Below are 17631 nucleotides of genomic sequence, written 5' to 3'. Positions count from 1 at the left end.
CCCTAGTGTTTCTAGTTTTTGAAAGAGGGATACAGAAATATAAGCCAGGGGCTCTTTCTACAGTTCACAACCTGGGTAAGAAAATAAGAAACACCACTCAACAGAAGCATAATGACAGGAGATAAATGTCCATGGATATGTTTTTCACAACACGGGTTCTTATACAAAAGTGTAGCTGAACATGGACTTTGTGGTGTTTCCATGGTATCTGAAAGGACTCTTAGAAAATATGAAATCTTGTTACTGGGTAACACTAGTGGTCCGGTTTGCCAAAGGTCCTTTCCAGTGGCACCAAGTTAACTAGTAGGGAGAGCAGAGATACCTGCCAGATAACCTTTAATCTATAAACTTACCCAAAGTTTGAAAATGCCATGGGGAATCTTAGGAATCCCACCAATCAGCCAATAGGATCATCTAGACACGCGTTCCACCTGCAGGTGCTACAGGCCATTGCTCAGACTGCCTCTCAGAGGGAGGCACAGGACAAGTTAACACTCTCCTTACGTCTGGCTTCCTGTCTTTGCCCATCCCTCTTGTGTTTTTAATCACCTGTGTCACAGGACACGTGTAAGTAGTTGGCATGTGTTAAACTCTGAGTAGAGCAAAATCAGAGTTAAAGGCAAATGTTGAACCACTTACATTCAAACACAAGCTAGTGAATGAAGAACTTTCGGTTCAAGGGCCAAATATTCTGCATTCCTGAGAAATCTGTTTCTCATTCTGTTAAGTATTTTCACATTGCACTTTGCTTCCACAAACTAAGTGGGTGTACATTTTTGAGTGTAGCTTTATCACTTCAAGATCTGAATTAGGAGAATGAAAGAAAATATGTAGTTTTTAATTTTTTAAATATTTATTTATTTTAGAGAGAGAGCGCGCACGTGCATGTGTGCACCTGGGGAAGAGGCAGAGAGAGAGGGAAAGAATCCCAAGCAGACTCCACACCGTTAGCATGGAGTCCGATACAAAGCTCTATCTCAAAAACGGTGAGATCATGACCTAAGCTGAAATCAAGAGTTGGATGTTTAACCACTGAGCGACCTTAGTGCCCCTACGTATTCTAAAAAAAATCCGTCCATGCAAAGGGAGCCAGGTGTTAGTTTCCTACAGGGGGAACATTCTCATGGAGGTACTGTAAGGCCAAGTCGGTCCACTTCATTTCTTGCTCTTTAACAGATTCTGTGGTGCCACCGTTGTCCTGTTCCGGTTCAGGAAGCTCGTTCTGAAACGGTACAATGGACATTCAAAACGCTGGTATACTCTGCATTAATAAGCCCCTTAAAACTCAAGAGTACTTAGAATTAAAACCTGTGAGTTCTTAGAAACAGGCAGCGTAATTGACAGAAATGTATCGTAAAGAAAGAACTAGGATAAAAAAACGTGAGGAAATATCACATTTATCGCTCACATGTGCCCTGCTGTCTGTAGCAGGGAACGGCAGCACCACGACTCTGGCGCTTGTGCAAGAGGCAGTGGTGGCAGAAGGATGAGAGCACAGGCTTTTGGAAGCCACTGGGATCCAAGCCCACAATTCCACCCTTTGCTGGGTTACCTGGGCAAGGTATTCAGACTCCTGGAGCCTTTGTTTCCTCTTTGGCAATGGGAGGAAAAAGGAGCCATCACCTCATAGGACAGCTATGAAGACCAAATGAGATCAAGTAAATGAGATCAAGTGCTCACCACTGTGGGGGCCATCCAATGCTCAAGAAATAGCTGCTGTTATTACTAGTGGCTAGGATCACTGAAAAGACCCCCTACTGACTCTTTTCTGGGGAGGCTGCTTTAATAGAATACCACATTTGCTGGAATATTCCTTAAGCACAAGAAATGTATTAAGATAAAACAAAACAAACTATCCTGTCCCCAGCATGCTCATATTATTATTACGTGGCAAGCACTGAAAAATGTAACATGATAGGTGAGACTTCCCTCTAGTGATGGAGCATAGCAACATAAATCCTGCAAATGACCAGTTCATATCCGGCCAGCAATTTTCTTAGAATGGTAAATCATGGGCCACACTTAGTATAGAATCTGACATATAGATTTTTCAGCATGAGATTTAATTTACATGTGACACTGTATAAGTTTGAGGCATATGACATGATGATTTGATACATGTATGTATTATGAAATGATTATTGCAATAAGGTTAGTTAACACATCCATCACCTCACATAGTTAGTTAACCATATTTTTGTATGTGTTGAGAACTTTTGATAGTTTCCTTGTAGTTTAAATTTAAATTTATTACTACCAGGATTTTGCTTTGTACCAGAGTTCACTGACACCAATATATGTCTTTTTAATTACCTGAATTTACACCTCTTGAGGGGGGGCAGCAAAGTGTTACCCAATACTGAGACTTAGGATTTCCCACTGAATTCCATTTTGCAGTATATGAATATAGTAATGTTTGTATCCTTTAAAATTATTCAAAATAGTGGGGCCCCTGGGTGGCTCAGTCGGTTGAGCACCCGACCAGCTCAGGTCATGGTCTCACCATCCATGAGTTTGAGCCCTGCATCAGGTTCTGCGCTGACAGCTCAGAGCCTGGAACCTGCTTCAGATTTTGTGTCTCCCCCCATCTCTGCCCCTCCCCTGCTCATGCTCTGTGTCTCTCTTTGTCTCAAAAATAAATAAAAACATTTTTAAAAATTTGTAAAAATAAAATAAAATAATTCAATATATATAAAATGATTTACTTACAGTTTGTACGAGTATTATCTGAACCACATACATCTTGTTTTACAACATACAACATAATACTGAGATTCAAACACATCTGTACAAACTGCAAAGAACTATCATTTACTGTAACACATTCAAATGTACTGTAATACATTCAAACTTAAAGAGAAAGTTTGTTTCCAGTAATTATTTATAGCTGACAAAGCATAAACAAGTCCTTTGCTAATGAATTATGTGATTGGCAGACAAGCAACTTTACTTAATTTCACCTTATCCGTGGTATATGTTCTGAAAAAGTTTCTTTCATTTGGTCACTACTGTCTCTTGCAATGAATGCCAAGGTTAAAAAAAAAAAAAAAAAAGCGTATGTGCTTGGAAAACAAATGCACCGTATCCTGAGGTATCATAAACCCAACCATCAATTATATGGTATACTGCAAAATGGCCTCGATTCTTTGCAGCTACTCCTATGAAAAGGCAGAGTCCTCTTTCCCCAGTTTCAGGTTGGGACTGGCCAAGTGCCTTACTTTGGCTAACACAGAGCAGCTGCAGTGTCAGTGGGCTCGCTGTCAGCCTGAGCTCCAGGCAGCCTCACCGTTGGGTCTCCTGCTGCTCTTGGAACCCCGAGACAGCCATGTGCAGTCTAGGCTAGTCTGCTGGATAATGAGACTTGGGCCTAAGCACCTCGCCATCCCAGCTGACGACCTGCTACCTACCAGATTATGTGACAAGTCTCCCGATGACCCAGCCTCCAGCTGGCCTGCTGGCTGACTGCAGAGCACAAGCAGATCCAGCAGGGATCAAGCTGGCAAGGACTGGAAGACCCTCTGAGCCCAGCCACAAAATCATGAGGTAAACTGCTATTGTTTCAAGCCACTCTGTTTGGGGGAGATTTGTTAGGCAGCGACAAAAGCTAACCAGTACACACATTGCCTCAGAATCACAAGACACAGGAAAAGACACAGATTCGCAAGCAGGCTAGGCTACAGCCTGGATGTTAGCATAGAAATTTCTCTCCCTCAACCCCTTCCACAGCAGTGGTCCCCAAATCCTGCCATGAGCCTGTCCAGAATTAACCAGCTCCCCTCCAGTGTCGTGCCTTTGTTCAGGCCCTCCTCCCCTGCTGATACACTACTGCAATCACTTCCTTACTGGTCCCTCTGCCCAGTCATTTGCCCTCTTCTCCATGTCACACATCCTCTAACAACACTGCTGAACTGATTTTCCAAAACTCAAATTTGAGCATGGCAGATTTCTATTTTGAAGACCACTCATTCCTGGCTATCCTCAGAATGAGGTTGAAGTATCGCATCAAATACTCCTCTCAAAATCTGGTCCAAGCCCATCTTTTCTGCCTACCTTAGATGACAAATATTTTCTCCATCCACAGTGAATGTCTCACCATCTCAAGCCTTCAAAACTCTGAGCCTTTGAACTTCTGTGCCCTCTGTTGGAGTGCCCTTGTCTATCCCCACTAAATTTCTGGCCCTCCCTTATGACCAGCCTAAATATTATATTCTCTCTAAAGCCCTTCCTGATGCCGAATAGGCAATCAGCCACTTCCTATCCTATGTAGCTGTTTACAACCCATTTATAACACTTACTGTAATTATTTATGTATGTTGCCTCTCTAGCACCCCAGGGGCAAGAACTATATCTGACGTTCACATAGTCTTATGGCATACAGTAGGCTTCAAAAAAATGCTTGTCGAATGAAAAAACAAAAGTTTATAAGACAGGATCTGCAGCCTTCACACAGACCTAGGTAGGAAGTCCCAACTTACCAGCTGTCGGGCTTTGGACAAGTTCCCCTCTCTGATCCTATTTCCTTACTGAAATAGGGATAACACTACTCCTCTTGCAAGGGTGTTTCAAGGGTTAGAGATAACATATATGAAATCTCAACCTCGGTCCAAGGCATAAAACTGGTATTGAGTAAGTGACAGCTATAATTCTCATTATGCACTCTCTTTTGACTATTTTTCTAAACTTGAACTAAGCTGTGATTTATTATTTAATATGTGTATTATTCATTGAACATATTATCATCTCTTAACCTTAAATGAAAATGTAGGTGAGCTTAAGTTTATTTATTGGTCAACAGCAGTAGCAGTCTGCTTGTAAGCTGTATTTCATTAACAGCTCCTCTCAAGGCACTTGGTGTGCTCTACAGAAAAAGTTCCCAGAGCCTGTTCTCTTTTTTGTTAGGCCTCTATGACATACATAGGATTTTAAATAAACATTTATAAATGCAAAACTTTTATGTTTTATTTTTTAAAAATGTTTATTTGAGAGCAAGAGAGTGCTTGTGAGTGGGGGAGGGGCAGAGTGCAAGGGAGAGAGAGAATCCCAACATGGGACTTGATTCTATGAACTGTGAGATCATGACCTGAACCAAAATCAAGAGTCGGATGTTTAATCAACTGAGCCATGCAGGCGCCCTTACAAACGCAAAAACTTTTAGATCATTTATTATTACATGAGGTTCAACAAACTCCTTGCAGGACAGTTCTCCAGAGATCAGGAAAGAAAAGAGTATCACAGGGCCCTTTTGGTCTAAATGCAAAAAAGCCAGGTGTCTTTCAAACATCTTCCAGGAAACCTAGGATAGGTGTGTATTTCAAGAGTGTGTCTCTAAAGATGTCAATTGATCAACCACAGGTAGACAAGTAGGAAATACAGAGTAAATGCCACTGCTTCGTGTTCCACTACATCTTGTGCATTAAGGTCTCATTACCTGGTTTACTAGCTTTGGTGCAGTGGACAGAATGTGGCTCAGAAGGCTTGGGTTCCAGTCCTGGTGTGACCCCTAACTGAACTCCTCATATTAGCTCTCTGAACCACATTTCTCTACAAATAAAAAGGTCAAGCTATCCAGGGTCTTCTAGAGTTAGAGGAGTCCACAGCTTTCATTTCTTTGCCCTACTGTTTTATTTGTCCATTGATATCCTACATCTACTAGCACACTCCAGATCATACGTCTAAGCCACCATCGCTGGCACAAATTATAGCCTACCAGTGGTATTGCAACATCCTCATACGGCAGCTTGTCTTCTCGCCAGGCATCGTCAATCAAATCCAAGATCCTTCCATCTCTCTGTACCTCACTGTCCATTCTTCTGCAGCTTTGATCTTGTCAGATCTATAAGCCAAAGAGGTGACCTCTTAAACATGAAGGCTGAAGGGATGATATAATCTAGCACTAGGACTCCCCAGGCTTTTTAGCCTGGATGTGTCTTTTGGCGTAACATCACCCTTCTCATTTGGGTCAGGTGACAACTTATTTATAAGATCACAGTCTCTCCGTTCTGCCTCCCACTCCCAGCCCTCCCCACTGCTGAAGGATGCTTTATAGCATATATAGGACAGAAATCAGATATAGCTCAATTGACAGACCAGTGTGACAGTGTGACCTTGTGTACAAGGCCACGGTATATCTGGAATGTAGCTTTTCTCTCCTAATATGCATGTTCACCTTTCCCTGTTCGGGATGCCTTTGATGAACCCCTGATTCATAACCAAATCTCCTCTCTGTTCCCTTTAGCCTTTTCCTGAAATATTTCTACAAGTCTCCACCTGCCTTGGCTCTAATATTAGCATCCTTAGGCACAGGAGCTAAATGAACACACTGAGATACTGAACTGGGCCACACAAAGTAACCAACTACAGATCTGACAGAAACCCTCAGCTGAGTTTGTAAAGGAAAACTGCCTCCCTTCTTAAAACAGTGCCCAACCAGAGTTCCGAAAGGAGCACCACCAGGTGAACAAGAGTAGCAGGACCCCATGCTGCCCATTTCTGCTTTCCTTTGGGGTTCCTTCCTGATTTTTTAATGCTGTACTCCCTTCAATGCCTGGACCAAGTGGTCAAGATGTTACTTAGCTCCTTGGCCATAGCTGATTCTCCATTTTTCTCCTAAACAGCTGCAGCCAGCATGGAGAAAACCTCTGGTTTCCCTGTTTCCAAGTTTGGGATCTGCTCCTTCATTATGGGTTATCACCCTACTGTGCTTCCTGCCACAAAGTAGCCATCCTGATGGCCTGGAAGCCAATGGCACCGAAGGCACTTCCAGTCACTCCTAGTTTCTGAGGCTATGAACATTCACACAAGGAACAATCTTTCGGGGTGGACTCCAACTCCTTCAGACAGGTCTGTGCTTGTCCCCAACAGCATGATTGCAAGATAGCCCTAATGCCTAGGTAGTAATTACACAAGTTGGGTGGGATAAGAGTTTTTGACCTCATGGTAAAGATCCAGGCAAAACTGAAGCAGAAGGTATCCAGCTAGTTCTGTCTTCAGTGAAACAGACGAAGCCTTGATGTTTCACTCAAGAATTAATTCAGTACTACCCAGTAGATAACTCAAAGCACGTATAAGGATATTGACTTTAGGAAATTTACATACAGTTCCAGTTATATTTTTGGAATCCCTGTCCCGTAAGAGCCCCTTTTCCTGCTGCCATTCCTTTGCCGTTGCTTCTGTCCCCTGGGATACCCTCATTTCTCTAGTTGATCAGAACTAGTTAATTTCCCCAGTCACACATAGATTGTGTGACTTTCTGTGAAGTGTTTTTCAAATCACTCTACCTTTAGCAGGCATTCTGCCCTTGAATGTTTCCTTCTTGTCCTTAGGATCCACCTAACAGGTTAGGTAGTCTTTCCAACAGTTTGCCAGGTATCCTTGTCTCCAATTAATATGTGTAAATTTTGCAGCAAGACTCAGCACATCTTTCCCAAATTTCGCCTCAATCTTTTTTTAGCCGTCCCTCTTGGAAACACCACTAACCCTGCCACACTTTCCAGACTTTGCACGTAAAAGCCTTTTTTCCCCCATCACTAACGCCTACTTTTCCTTCCAAACTCAACACTGGGATCAGCTCATCTGGTCAACATCCCATTTCCAGAGTCAGACGCTAATGTGCCTTCACTCTTCAGGGGCTGGAAGAGAGGAAAGCATCGTAGATACGCAATGTCCCACACAAGGCCCGCTGTCCCAAGCACTTGCCACACTCGACAGAATGAACCACTACTACCTTCCTGAGCAAACTTTTCTTACACATTTAACAGTCCCAATGCCTGGAACGCTCTTTACAATCCCTTTGTTTACAGCTAACCCCTAGTCAGTCTAAAAAACTTGGCTCCCAGGTCGTGTCCCGCAGGAGCTTGTCACACTGCTCATTACATGGTTGTCCCAGACCCTCGGTGCGTCCGATCCCCGGAGCAGGGACACGTTTTATCTCATCATTGCACTTTATCGCTCTGGGAACAGGTAATTAACAAGATCTAAGTGGGACGGCCTTTTCGCCCTTACTAGAAATGACCCTCGCAGGCCACCACCATCCGTAAGAAGCGTGGGGCGGCTCAACAATCCCGGCTTCCGGCTCCAAGATGGATACACCAAATGTGGAAGCGGGGGAGGCCCAGAACCACCACGGAAGTGCCTTTCCACCCGCCCACGGCGTGCGCCGGGGAAAGTGATTGTGAGGATGAAGTGAAGCCATCGGCCTCCACCCACGGGAATGGGGAAAGGGCGACGCTGAGGAAGCAACGCGTCGGCGTCCCTCCAGACTAGGGGCACAAGAAAGTCTTACCCGCGCGGGACCCAGCGCCGCACCCGCTTCTACCAGACCCCACCCTCAACATCACGTGACCCAAGCCCTTTTCTCTCCGACTCCCGGATGTGGGTGAGCCCATTTGTTTGCGCGGAGGGGAGGTCTGGGAGGACGCAGCTTCGATTCAAAAGCGAGCGGGCAGTGGGCGGGACGAACGTGGAGACAGCGGAGGCTGGACGTCGGGTCGGCGGAGACGCGCGTGCGCGCCCCCGGCCGGAGGTAACGGCGGGAAGGCTCGGGGGCGCGCTCGCGGCGGCCCGGTAACTGCTTGTGCGCTTGTACGACAGGCGAGGGGCGGGCGTACCCTAGCCCGGAGGCAGCCCTGGCTGCGGTGGCGCCGCGGGCTGCGCGGCCGTATGGCCCGGGGCTGGCCTCCGCAGCAGCCCGCCGGCCACCAGCCCCGCCTTCGCCGGCCGGGGTCCGCTGCGGCGCTCCGCCCGTCCGCCTCGCTTCGTGTGCCGTGCGGACCCGCGAAGGCGAATATGGCCCTGCTCGGCACACCGTCCGGGCCAGCCAGGTTGTCAGCCCCTCCCCCGAGGCCGGGCCGGCGGGAGGGCGGCCGGGGGGGGGGGGCCAGCTGCCGCCGAGCCCTCGTCTTCCGTGGCGGAGCCAGCTGCGTGCCGCTCTTCCTCTGCAGAGGAGGAACCCCCGGCACAGCCCTCCCGCCTAGGCTGCCGTACCTGGTTAGCTTCCCAGCATTGTTGTGACAGGCCCTTGACGGCACCTGACGCCGGTTCTCATATGGGGGGGGGGGGGGAACTTAAGCAGTTTTTGAAGTAAGTTAATGTCAGTACAGGAGGTACGGAAATGTGACAGAAATCGTGAAGGACTGAAGTTAAGGATTGCTCCAGACAAATCAGGGGTGGGAAATAATCATATCTTAGAGTGAGGGTTTAAAAGGGACAGTTCCTTAGGAGCACTTCAATCTTGAAGATACTTGAAGACAGGAAATTCAAGCTCAATGGTTTTTTTTTTTTTTTTTTTTTTTTTTACGTCCCTTACAACATCAGAGAATAAAAACGAGTCTGCTGGTAGTGACTAATCTTCATTTATAGTTAGAGTACACTTATTTCCACAAAGTAGTTTTCGTTGAGCCTTACATCGGATTCATTATTTTATTCCTTTAATAAAGCAGTACTGTAGGGTAGGTGCACTGCTGTTATAGTTACCCACATGCTTGCATTTCATTTTATAGCTATGGAGAGGAAGTCCTAGTAAGGATCATCAACTACATGTAACTTTCAGATATTTATATTTAATTTTTTTTTAACATTTATTTATTTTTGAGACAGAGAGAGACACAGCATGAGCAGGGGAGGGTCAGAGAGAGAGGGAGACACAGAATCCGAAACAGGCTCCAGGCTCTGAGCTGTCAGCCCAGAGCCCGATGCGGGGTTCGGACTCACGGACTGCGAGATCATGACCTGAGCCGAAGTCCGACGCCCAACCGACTGAGCCACCCAGGCGCCCCCAGATATTTGTATTTAAACTTATAGCTGTAGTTTAATAAAGTGTATTCTCTTATTTGAAATGCAGTACCGCCTTTATTTATTTTTTTTTTAATTTTTTTTTCAACATTTATTTATTTTTGGGACAGAGACAGAGCATGAACGGGGGAGGGGCAGAGAGAGAGGGAGACACAGAATCGGAAACAGGCTCCAGGCTCTGAGCCATCAGCCCAGAGCCCGACGCGGGGCTCGAACTCACGGACCGCAAGATCCTGACCTGGCTGAAGTCGGACGCTTAACCGACTGTGCCACCCAGGCGCCCCTCGCCTTTAGATTTGTATCAGCTTCTTACCCTTTATATCATTATCAGTGATCAGTAGAGTAAAAATGAAATTAAAATGGGTTAGAAAAAAATTAAAGTGAAATGAGTAGAGGTTTATAAACATTTAGACACACCGTCCTTTAAAAATGTATGTAGATTCAGGTTTTACAAATTATTTGTAATAAATGTATCTTAATTGTACTGAGGCCATTTTTCTCCCATTAGAAGGTGGACTTTTGCTTTGTCCTTCCCATTTTCATTTATGTAGTAGTGGTGGCCAGTTGAGTCAGCATCAGTAATCCACTCTATTAGAGATCGCTACTTAAAAAAAAAAAAAAGTCAACTTGATTTGAAATTCATCTGCAGCCAACATGAACAGTGGTTGCAGGGATCGAATTTATTTTTATGTTAGTTTTTTTTTTTTTTTCCTCTGAAAGTTAAATTTGCTTTTTTGGTTTTATAAAACCACAATAGTGTCATCATACCTGTGAAAATTTATAAAAGTACCACGATGTCAATATTCAGTTTGGGTTGTTTTTTCCAACTGTCCCTTAAATGACTGTTTACAATTAGTTTGTTCGGATCAAAATCTCATAGAGATCCACATGTTGCATTTGGTTGATACATCATTTAAATCTTTTTTAATAGAGCTGTTCCCTCATGTCCCTTTCTCCCCATAATAGTCTAGAGTTAACTGATTGTATCCGCATGACATCCTTTAACATGTACATCCCTTTATTTCCTTTAAACCAGTAGTTAGGGGCGCCTGGGTGGCGCAGTCGGTTAAGCGTCCGTCTTCAGCCAGGTCACGATCTCGCGGTCCGTGAGTTCGAGCCCCGCGTCAGGCTCTGGGCTGATGGCTCAGAGCCTGGAGCCTGTTTCCCATTCTGTGTCTCCCTCTCTCTCTGCCCCTCCCCCGTTCATGCTCTGTCTCTCTCTGTCCCAAAAATAAATAAACGTTAAACCAGTAGTTAGATTTAGAATCACATGGTCCAGTATAGTAGCCACCAGCCAGGTATTTAAATTAATTAAAATGAAATCAAATTAAAAATTCAGTTCCCTAGTTTCATTATCCACATTTTAAATGCCCAATAGTCACAAGTGCCTGGTGGCTAACCTTGGAATGGTGTAAACATAAAATATTTCAATAATCACAGAAAATTCTGTTGAATAACACTAGAAGATTAGATTCAACCTTAATTTTTTTTTTTTTTTTTTTTGGGTCAGGGTGGTGGGGGTAAGAAGATTTCCTAGGTGGTGCAGTAGACAATCTATTGCATTAATTATCAGAGAGGCATGAAATGCCTGAGTTGTCTCTCTTGTGTTAAGATTGAGCAGTGTAATGCGTTCAGGTATTGTTAGCCCAATCCATCCATCGTGAAATTCCCTATGAGCTTTTCACTTAATGGGGAAATCTTTTCATGGATCTAGATTGCCTGTATCCATCATTGCATTAGGGATTGCAGAATGCTGATATTCTAATTCTCTCATTCCTTCAGTGTTTATTAGCTGGAAATCTTTTATGAAGAACAACTCTCCCCCACCAGCCATTTGACTACCATCAGCTATTTGAAATGTAGTTTGTACAGGAAAGGCAAGAAAAATGCTTAATTCTTTCCCTCTATTTTCAGACTACAGTAATGAGTTGGTGGCCTAGCAACCTCCAAAGGTAACCATGAGGGTTTTTGCATTTTTTTAAAAAATCATCATGGACTTGAATATATTTAAACTGTTTCAACTTACTGCAATTTTGTTTTTTGTTTTTTAATACCCAAATTTTCCTACCTTTGGGTAGTGGCATCTCCTTTAAGTTGGCTCCTGTCCACCTTGATATGACTAGTAGCCTTTGATAATTCCCTTTTTTCTGGTAAAAGCATGTTCCTCTCTCATTTATACATTAATGGCCACCAAAAAGACCTGGTTCCTTTGAGTGGAAGATGGTATTTAGAGACCACAGCCTGGGTGCTCTTGCTGCTAGTTTGGTCAATGGCTCTACTAGGATTTACGATGGCCAGAGTTAGAAAATACACTTATTATCATTTATTATTTTTTAAATATGAATTTTTGAGAGAGGAAGAGCATGTGCATGTGTGTGTGTGTGCGCGCGCACACACACACAAGTGAGAGAGGGGCAGAGAGAGAGGGAGAATCTGAAGGAGGCTCCAGCCTCTGAGCTGTCAGCACAGAGCCCGATGCGGGGCTCAAACTCACGAACTGTGAGATCATGACCTGAGCTGAAGTCAGATGCTTAAATGACTGAGCACCCAGGCACCCCAGAAATACATTTTTTTTAAAACAAATATACAGAATTCACACTGATTATTTACATTTTAGGGTTTTTTTGTATTTGTTCTTATATGTGTGTCTTTTTGTCTTGCTGAAAATCTTAGAACCACATTAGGTTAACATAATTACTTTTTTTCCTTATCCTATATTCTACATATTGGTTTTAAGTTAATGATACCAATTTTATTATTAACCATATGATTCCTAATAGTGTTTAGGATTTCTTTGCAGTTCTTTTATCTTTAATATATATCCCACTTGGGCTATGTACAGTAAAGCTTGCATTTTAAAGGCATATGAAACAATTTGCTATATGGTTTGTTTGCCAACTTGATATCTAGTTGATACTCGTTTCATTTTGTTTCCAATTTTTAATATTCCTTTTTTAATTTGGATTTTTTTTATATATGTAACAAATTAGCATAGTTCTCAAAACAAGTACCTGTAAAACACAGATATCCAGACAAGTTTAGCTTTCATTCCTCTTTTCTCCACCCTGTTTCCCTTTGTTATAGGTATCATGTTTACTGGCTTTGGATTTATCCTTTGATAAAAACAAATGCATTATCTACTTGCTTTCCCCGTCTGGTAATATATGCCTTGTAGATCCTTCCGTAGGAGTATGTTATCCCTTTTGACAGCTTCATAACATTCCATTGGTGGATGAATATTCAACTAGTCTCTCTCTCGATAGGCTTTTGTGCTATGTCCTACTATTGCACATTGTGCTGCACCGTGTGTCCTTGTGCATGTGTGACTTTGTATTTTTGCCAATGTGTCTTTGGGATAGTTTCCTAGAAGTGACATTGTTGGGTCAAAGGGTAAACGCATATTTCTCAGTTGCTAGGTATTGCCAAAATCTCTACAGAAATTATACCATGCTGTGTTCCAAATTTGCCTACCATGTATGTGAGTGCCTGTTTTTCCATAGCCGTATCAGAGTATATTGTTAAACGTTTGAGCTTTTGTTAATCTAAATATAACTTCCTGTATTTTAAATTTGTATTTCTCTTACTTGTGAGACATCTTTTCATGTTTTGTTTTAACTTAATTAAGTTTTTATTTTCATTTCAGTTAGCATACAGTGTTACATTAATTTCAGGTGTACACCTTAGTGATCGGTACTTCCATAGAACACCTGGTGCTCATCACAGCAAGTGCCCTCCTTAATCCCCATCACCTATTTCACCCATCCCTCCACCCATGTCCCCTCTGGTAACCATCAGTTTGTTCTGTATAGTTAAGAGTGTTTCTTGTTCTCTCTCTCTCTCTCTCTCTCTCTCTCTCTCTCTCTCTCATCCCTATGCTCATTTGTTTTATTTCTGAAACATAGGAGTGAAATCATATGGTATTTATCTTTCTCTGACTTATTTTGCTTTGCATTATACTCTCCATCTCCATCCATGTTGTTACAAATAGCAAGATTTCATTATTTTTTATGGCTGAATATTCCATTGCGTGTACATACCACATCTTCTTTATCAATTGTTGGACACTTGGGCTACTTCCTTATCTTGGCTATTTAAAATAATGCTGATATTTTCATATGTTTAAAGTCATTTGCATTTCTTTTTGTGTGAACTGCTTGTTCATATCTTCTGCCCGTTTTCTATAGATTCCTCCCCCTGTCTGGTTTTTATTTATTTATTTATTATTTTTCCCCCTCAACTTTTAGGAAATTTTTATATATTGGATAATTTACCCCTTGTGATAAAACTTTCAAATACTGTTATTTATCTTTTGACTTTGCTTATTGGCATTTTCCCTATGTACAAGTGTATCTTTATCTACTCTGATTTCTCGGTCTTTCTTCTTATTCTTTCTGGACTTTGAGTGATAGTTTGGTCAATGTTTTAAAATTTCATTTTTATTTTGGAAAATTTCTTTGATACTTTGTGTTTTTTCCCTTAAGTTTAAGTAGGAACCTTTCTGAGGAATGATAAGTTATATTGATTGTTTATTGGAACAGCCAGTTTATCAGCCATAGTAAATCTGACAGAACCATATGTCTTTGTAATCATAGTAACACCAAGACAGGTAAGGGACAGAGCATTGTTACCCTCCTTTAAATGAGACGTGATGGGTAGGCATAACCCTTTTATTAGTACATATCAATTTATAATTCTATCTGGAGTTTTATTTTTTTCCTGTGTCCCATTTTGTGAGTAATTTGATCTTGGGCATATACTCTGAATATTTTTCCTGAATTGTAAAATGAAGAGGTTAAGTAAGAGGCCTTCAGATCCTTTCTAGCTCTTAAATTTCAATATACTAATGAATTTCAAAGCTGTGCCTGTTATTAGCTATCCTATGTGGATTCTTTTTCCCCTAGGACTTTAAGTGTCTTTTCTCTGTTTCCCACCCTGCATTTCCTTTAACTCTCCTATTCTAGATTTCACCACTTTAAAACAGCCTTTATGCCAAAGAAAAGTTGTAATTAATAACTTAAAAAGAGTTAACCATTAATAGCTTATGTCTGTTGATGTCTTGGTCTAACTGCAGAAATGACCATTGTAGAGCTACACCGTTTCCATTTAACCACATTTAGCATTTTATGTTAGTGGCAAGAAGTAGCAGATGATCAAACAGTAATTAAATTGGTATTTAATATTATGAACCAAGAATATCTAAGTTTATATCATTGTCACGTGGCACAGGCAAAGAAGAAAGCAAAGTGACATAGTACCTAGAGTTGAATGAAGCTCAGTTTGGCTAGCAAGGAATCAGTGATCTAGCCATGAGAAACTCAAATTAGAAAAGTCCATAGAAAATCTGGGTCCTTGGTGTTTACCTGATCCCAAGGAATGAGAACTGATGGTGTTTGGCAGCTATTCAAATAGATGGTGAAGGTATTGGTAAAAAAACACACTAGTAAGATTATTTTCCACAGAGAAGGTTGATGGTTCCCCCACTCCACCATCATCCATTTTTTTAAAACAGAAATGTCTTTGTGTTAGTCTTAAACCATTTTTACTTCTGAAATGGCAGTTTTCCCAGATGTGGACTATTTTCATTATTGTGTTACTGCCATCTGGTGTCCATGGTGTTGAGTTTGCATTTTTCCTGTATTCAGACTTTTTCGTTTGGTTTCATTTATTGCCAGTAAGACACTATTAAAGCAAAAGAAGATATGAGGGTATTTTTAGATCTGAAACTGTAAAATATATAAACACTGCACATTGGTTGGGACTTGGGAGTCGCACTGCCTAGGTTTGATCCTAGGACTATAATTTGTAGTTTACTGTAGTCAAGATAGCCTCAGTTTCCTCAAAGTAGTAGTATCTTTTATGAGTGTTGTGAAGAATGAATTTGACTGTATATACAACACAGAACAATTGAGCATTCAATGGCTGTTACCTTCTGTTATAAATATTGTTAGTTACTAATAATATCCAGAAAATGTTAATGTATATTAGTAAATGTGTATTACTAATAATTAATGTTTAAGAATTATGTGACCTAAAAAGTATAATTTTACTGATTATAATTTTGAATAACTGTAGTAGCACTGTCCTTAGGAATAGCTCTTTCTTTCTTTTCCTTTTTTTAAATTTTTTTATGTTTAGTTTTGAGAAAGAGAGAGAGCCCATGAGCGAGCAGGGGAGGGGTAGAGAGAGGGAAACACAGAATCTGAACAGACTCCAGACTCTGAGCAGTCAGCACAGACCCCAGTGCCAGGCTCAAACTCACAAACTGTGAGATCACGACCTGAGTTGAAGTCAGACACTTAACTGACTGAGCCACCCAGGCTCCCCAGGAATAGCTCTTTCTTACAGATTTAATAAATACCCATGTACGGTAGTCAAGAGCATGCTACTTACAGTGCACATTTGATGGGCTATTAGAATCCCATGAAACCTTGGAGATGATAGTTCATACCCCCTCATTTAACAGATGCAAAAACTGAAGTTCAAGGACACAAAGCTGCCTAGTTGCAGAGCAGGGCTATATCTTGGGTTTTCATCTACATGGTGCTATGTGAACTATGCACTGCCTCTCAGCTCCCCAGAGGGGAATAAAACATGGAATGTAGTTATACTGTAATTAACCATATGATGGTTTGAAAGAAAGTGGATTAGAACATGACATTCTTTTTCTTTAGGTTTTTATTTTATTTAATGTTGGTGTAATATAATGGGAAAACCAACTGGAGAAAAACCTCTCTGCCATATTTGTGCACAAATAGTTAGTTTAATACTCCTGTTAGTAACATTAGAAATAAATGCAAATAACATGCAGTAGTTGTATTTTCCAATCTTTCATTCCTCTCTGTGTCTCCAGGACACCCTGTTCTTGCCTCTGTCGGTACATTTGTCACACGGGGGGAACATTTTGGGTTTAATTTTTTCTTTCTCAAACTGGGCTATTAATTCCTTGGAAAGGACCATTTCTTTCATCATTATGTACCTGTGGTTAGTACAACACTGAATTCTGTGTTAAATCCCCTTCTCTTGTCTTTATAATAGATGAGGCGTTAGTACAAAGGGGCAGAACCTCCCACCACAGCCTTTGAGAATTCCGTAAAGACTAATTCAGGGTTGAGCCTTTGAAGGGTTAAGGAAAAAAAGTAGTTCCTCAGGAATGAGAAGTGGTTTGACATTGGTTAATAGTTTTGTAGAGGTGAAGAAACCTACAACAGGTACTTCTTATTGGTAGGCACTTCCAAATTTAAGGGTAATCTTTCCCCTGTCCTTCTCACCTTCCTTTCTTTATGGTGCATCTTTACCTTTCTATGGCAGTCTGTTCTGTCTCCTTCCCTTCTTCTCTGCTAGACTCTGCTCTGCAGTTCTCCAGCTATGACCAGGTTGCACAGAGGGATAGGGAAAAGGGAGGAGAGTTGTGGTAAGTTCAGCCAAAAGCATCTAGCATTTGCCATCTGAAATGCTACACTAAGCTCTGGAGCTGCAGAGGTGAATAAAATTCAGTTTCTGCCCTTAAGGGTTAAATAGTAAGGAAAAAGTGTGCAAAAACCTCATTCCCTGTGTAGTGTAACTCCTATGAAAGAGCTCTTAAGGACTCGCAGTGGGGGAAGCACAGAGGAGGGAGGACCCGTGGGGCTGCCTTTTGAAGGAAGGGAAGGTGTTCTGGGAAACCTCACAGACCTGCCATTTCAAGGGTGGGTAGGATCTCTCGTGATGGACCAAGGAGTTCAAGCTCAGGGCATTTAACCTTTTTATAGTATCAGTCTCTCTCTTTTTTAAAGGGCAGCGATCTTTACCTCTTTTTTTTTTTTCTTTAAGTCTTTTCATTTATTTTGAGAGAGAGAGAGTGTG

At 41.9% G+C, this 17631-nt stretch overlaps 2 protein-coding genes across 11 annotated transcripts in view; one reads left to right on the top strand and one right to left on the bottom strand.

The window, feature by feature from the left end:
* Positions 1-831: 831 nt before the first annotated feature.
* Positions 832-8420, bottom strand: ANAPC13 (anaphase promoting complex subunit 13). Of its 2 annotated transcripts, none has more exons than XM_003992102.6 (3): positions 8282-8420; positions 5708-5833; positions 832-1222 (listed from the first exon to the last, which is right to left on the bottom strand). In XM_003992102.6, exons 2-3 carry the CDS (start codon positions 5804-5806, stop codon positions 1097-1099), a joined length of 225 nt encoding a protein of 74 aa, XP_003992151.1. In that variant the 5' UTR covers positions 5807-5833; positions 8282-8420; the 3' UTR covers positions 832-1096. The 2 variants fall into 2 exon arrangements, with proteins under 2 accessions (XP_003992151.1, XP_044893505.1); XM_045037570.1 differs by lacking the exon at positions 8282-8420 and adding an exon at positions 7278-7634.
* CEP63 (centrosomal protein 63) overlaps positions 8244-17631 on the top strand; it is a 66847-nt gene continuing 57459 nt past the window's right edge. For 3 of the 9 annotated variants that reach the window (XM_023260543.2, XR_006585479.1, XR_006585480.1), the window contains exon 1: positions 8550-8819. In XM_023260543.2, coding sequence (XP_023116311.2) covers positions 8659-8819 — 161 coding nt within the window. In that variant the 5' untranslated portion in view covers positions 8550-8658. Of the gene's footprint in view, positions 8375-8394; positions 8522-8549; positions 8820-11703; positions 11742-17631 lie in introns of those variants that run through there. The other 6 variants (XM_045037567.1, XM_045037569.1, XM_045037568.1 and 3 more) reach the window with 4 other exon arrangements.

This window comes from Felis catus, chromosome C2 (genome assembly GCF_018350175.1).
Source record: "Felis catus isolate Fca126 chromosome C2, F.catus_Fca126_mat1.0, whole genome shotgun sequence".
NCBI classification, from domain to species: domain Eukaryota; kingdom Metazoa; phylum Chordata; class Mammalia; order Carnivora; family Felidae; genus Felis; species Felis catus.
The sequence above is the reverse complement of the archived record's forward strand: the minus strand, read 5'-3'. Positions and strand labels throughout refer to the sequence as shown.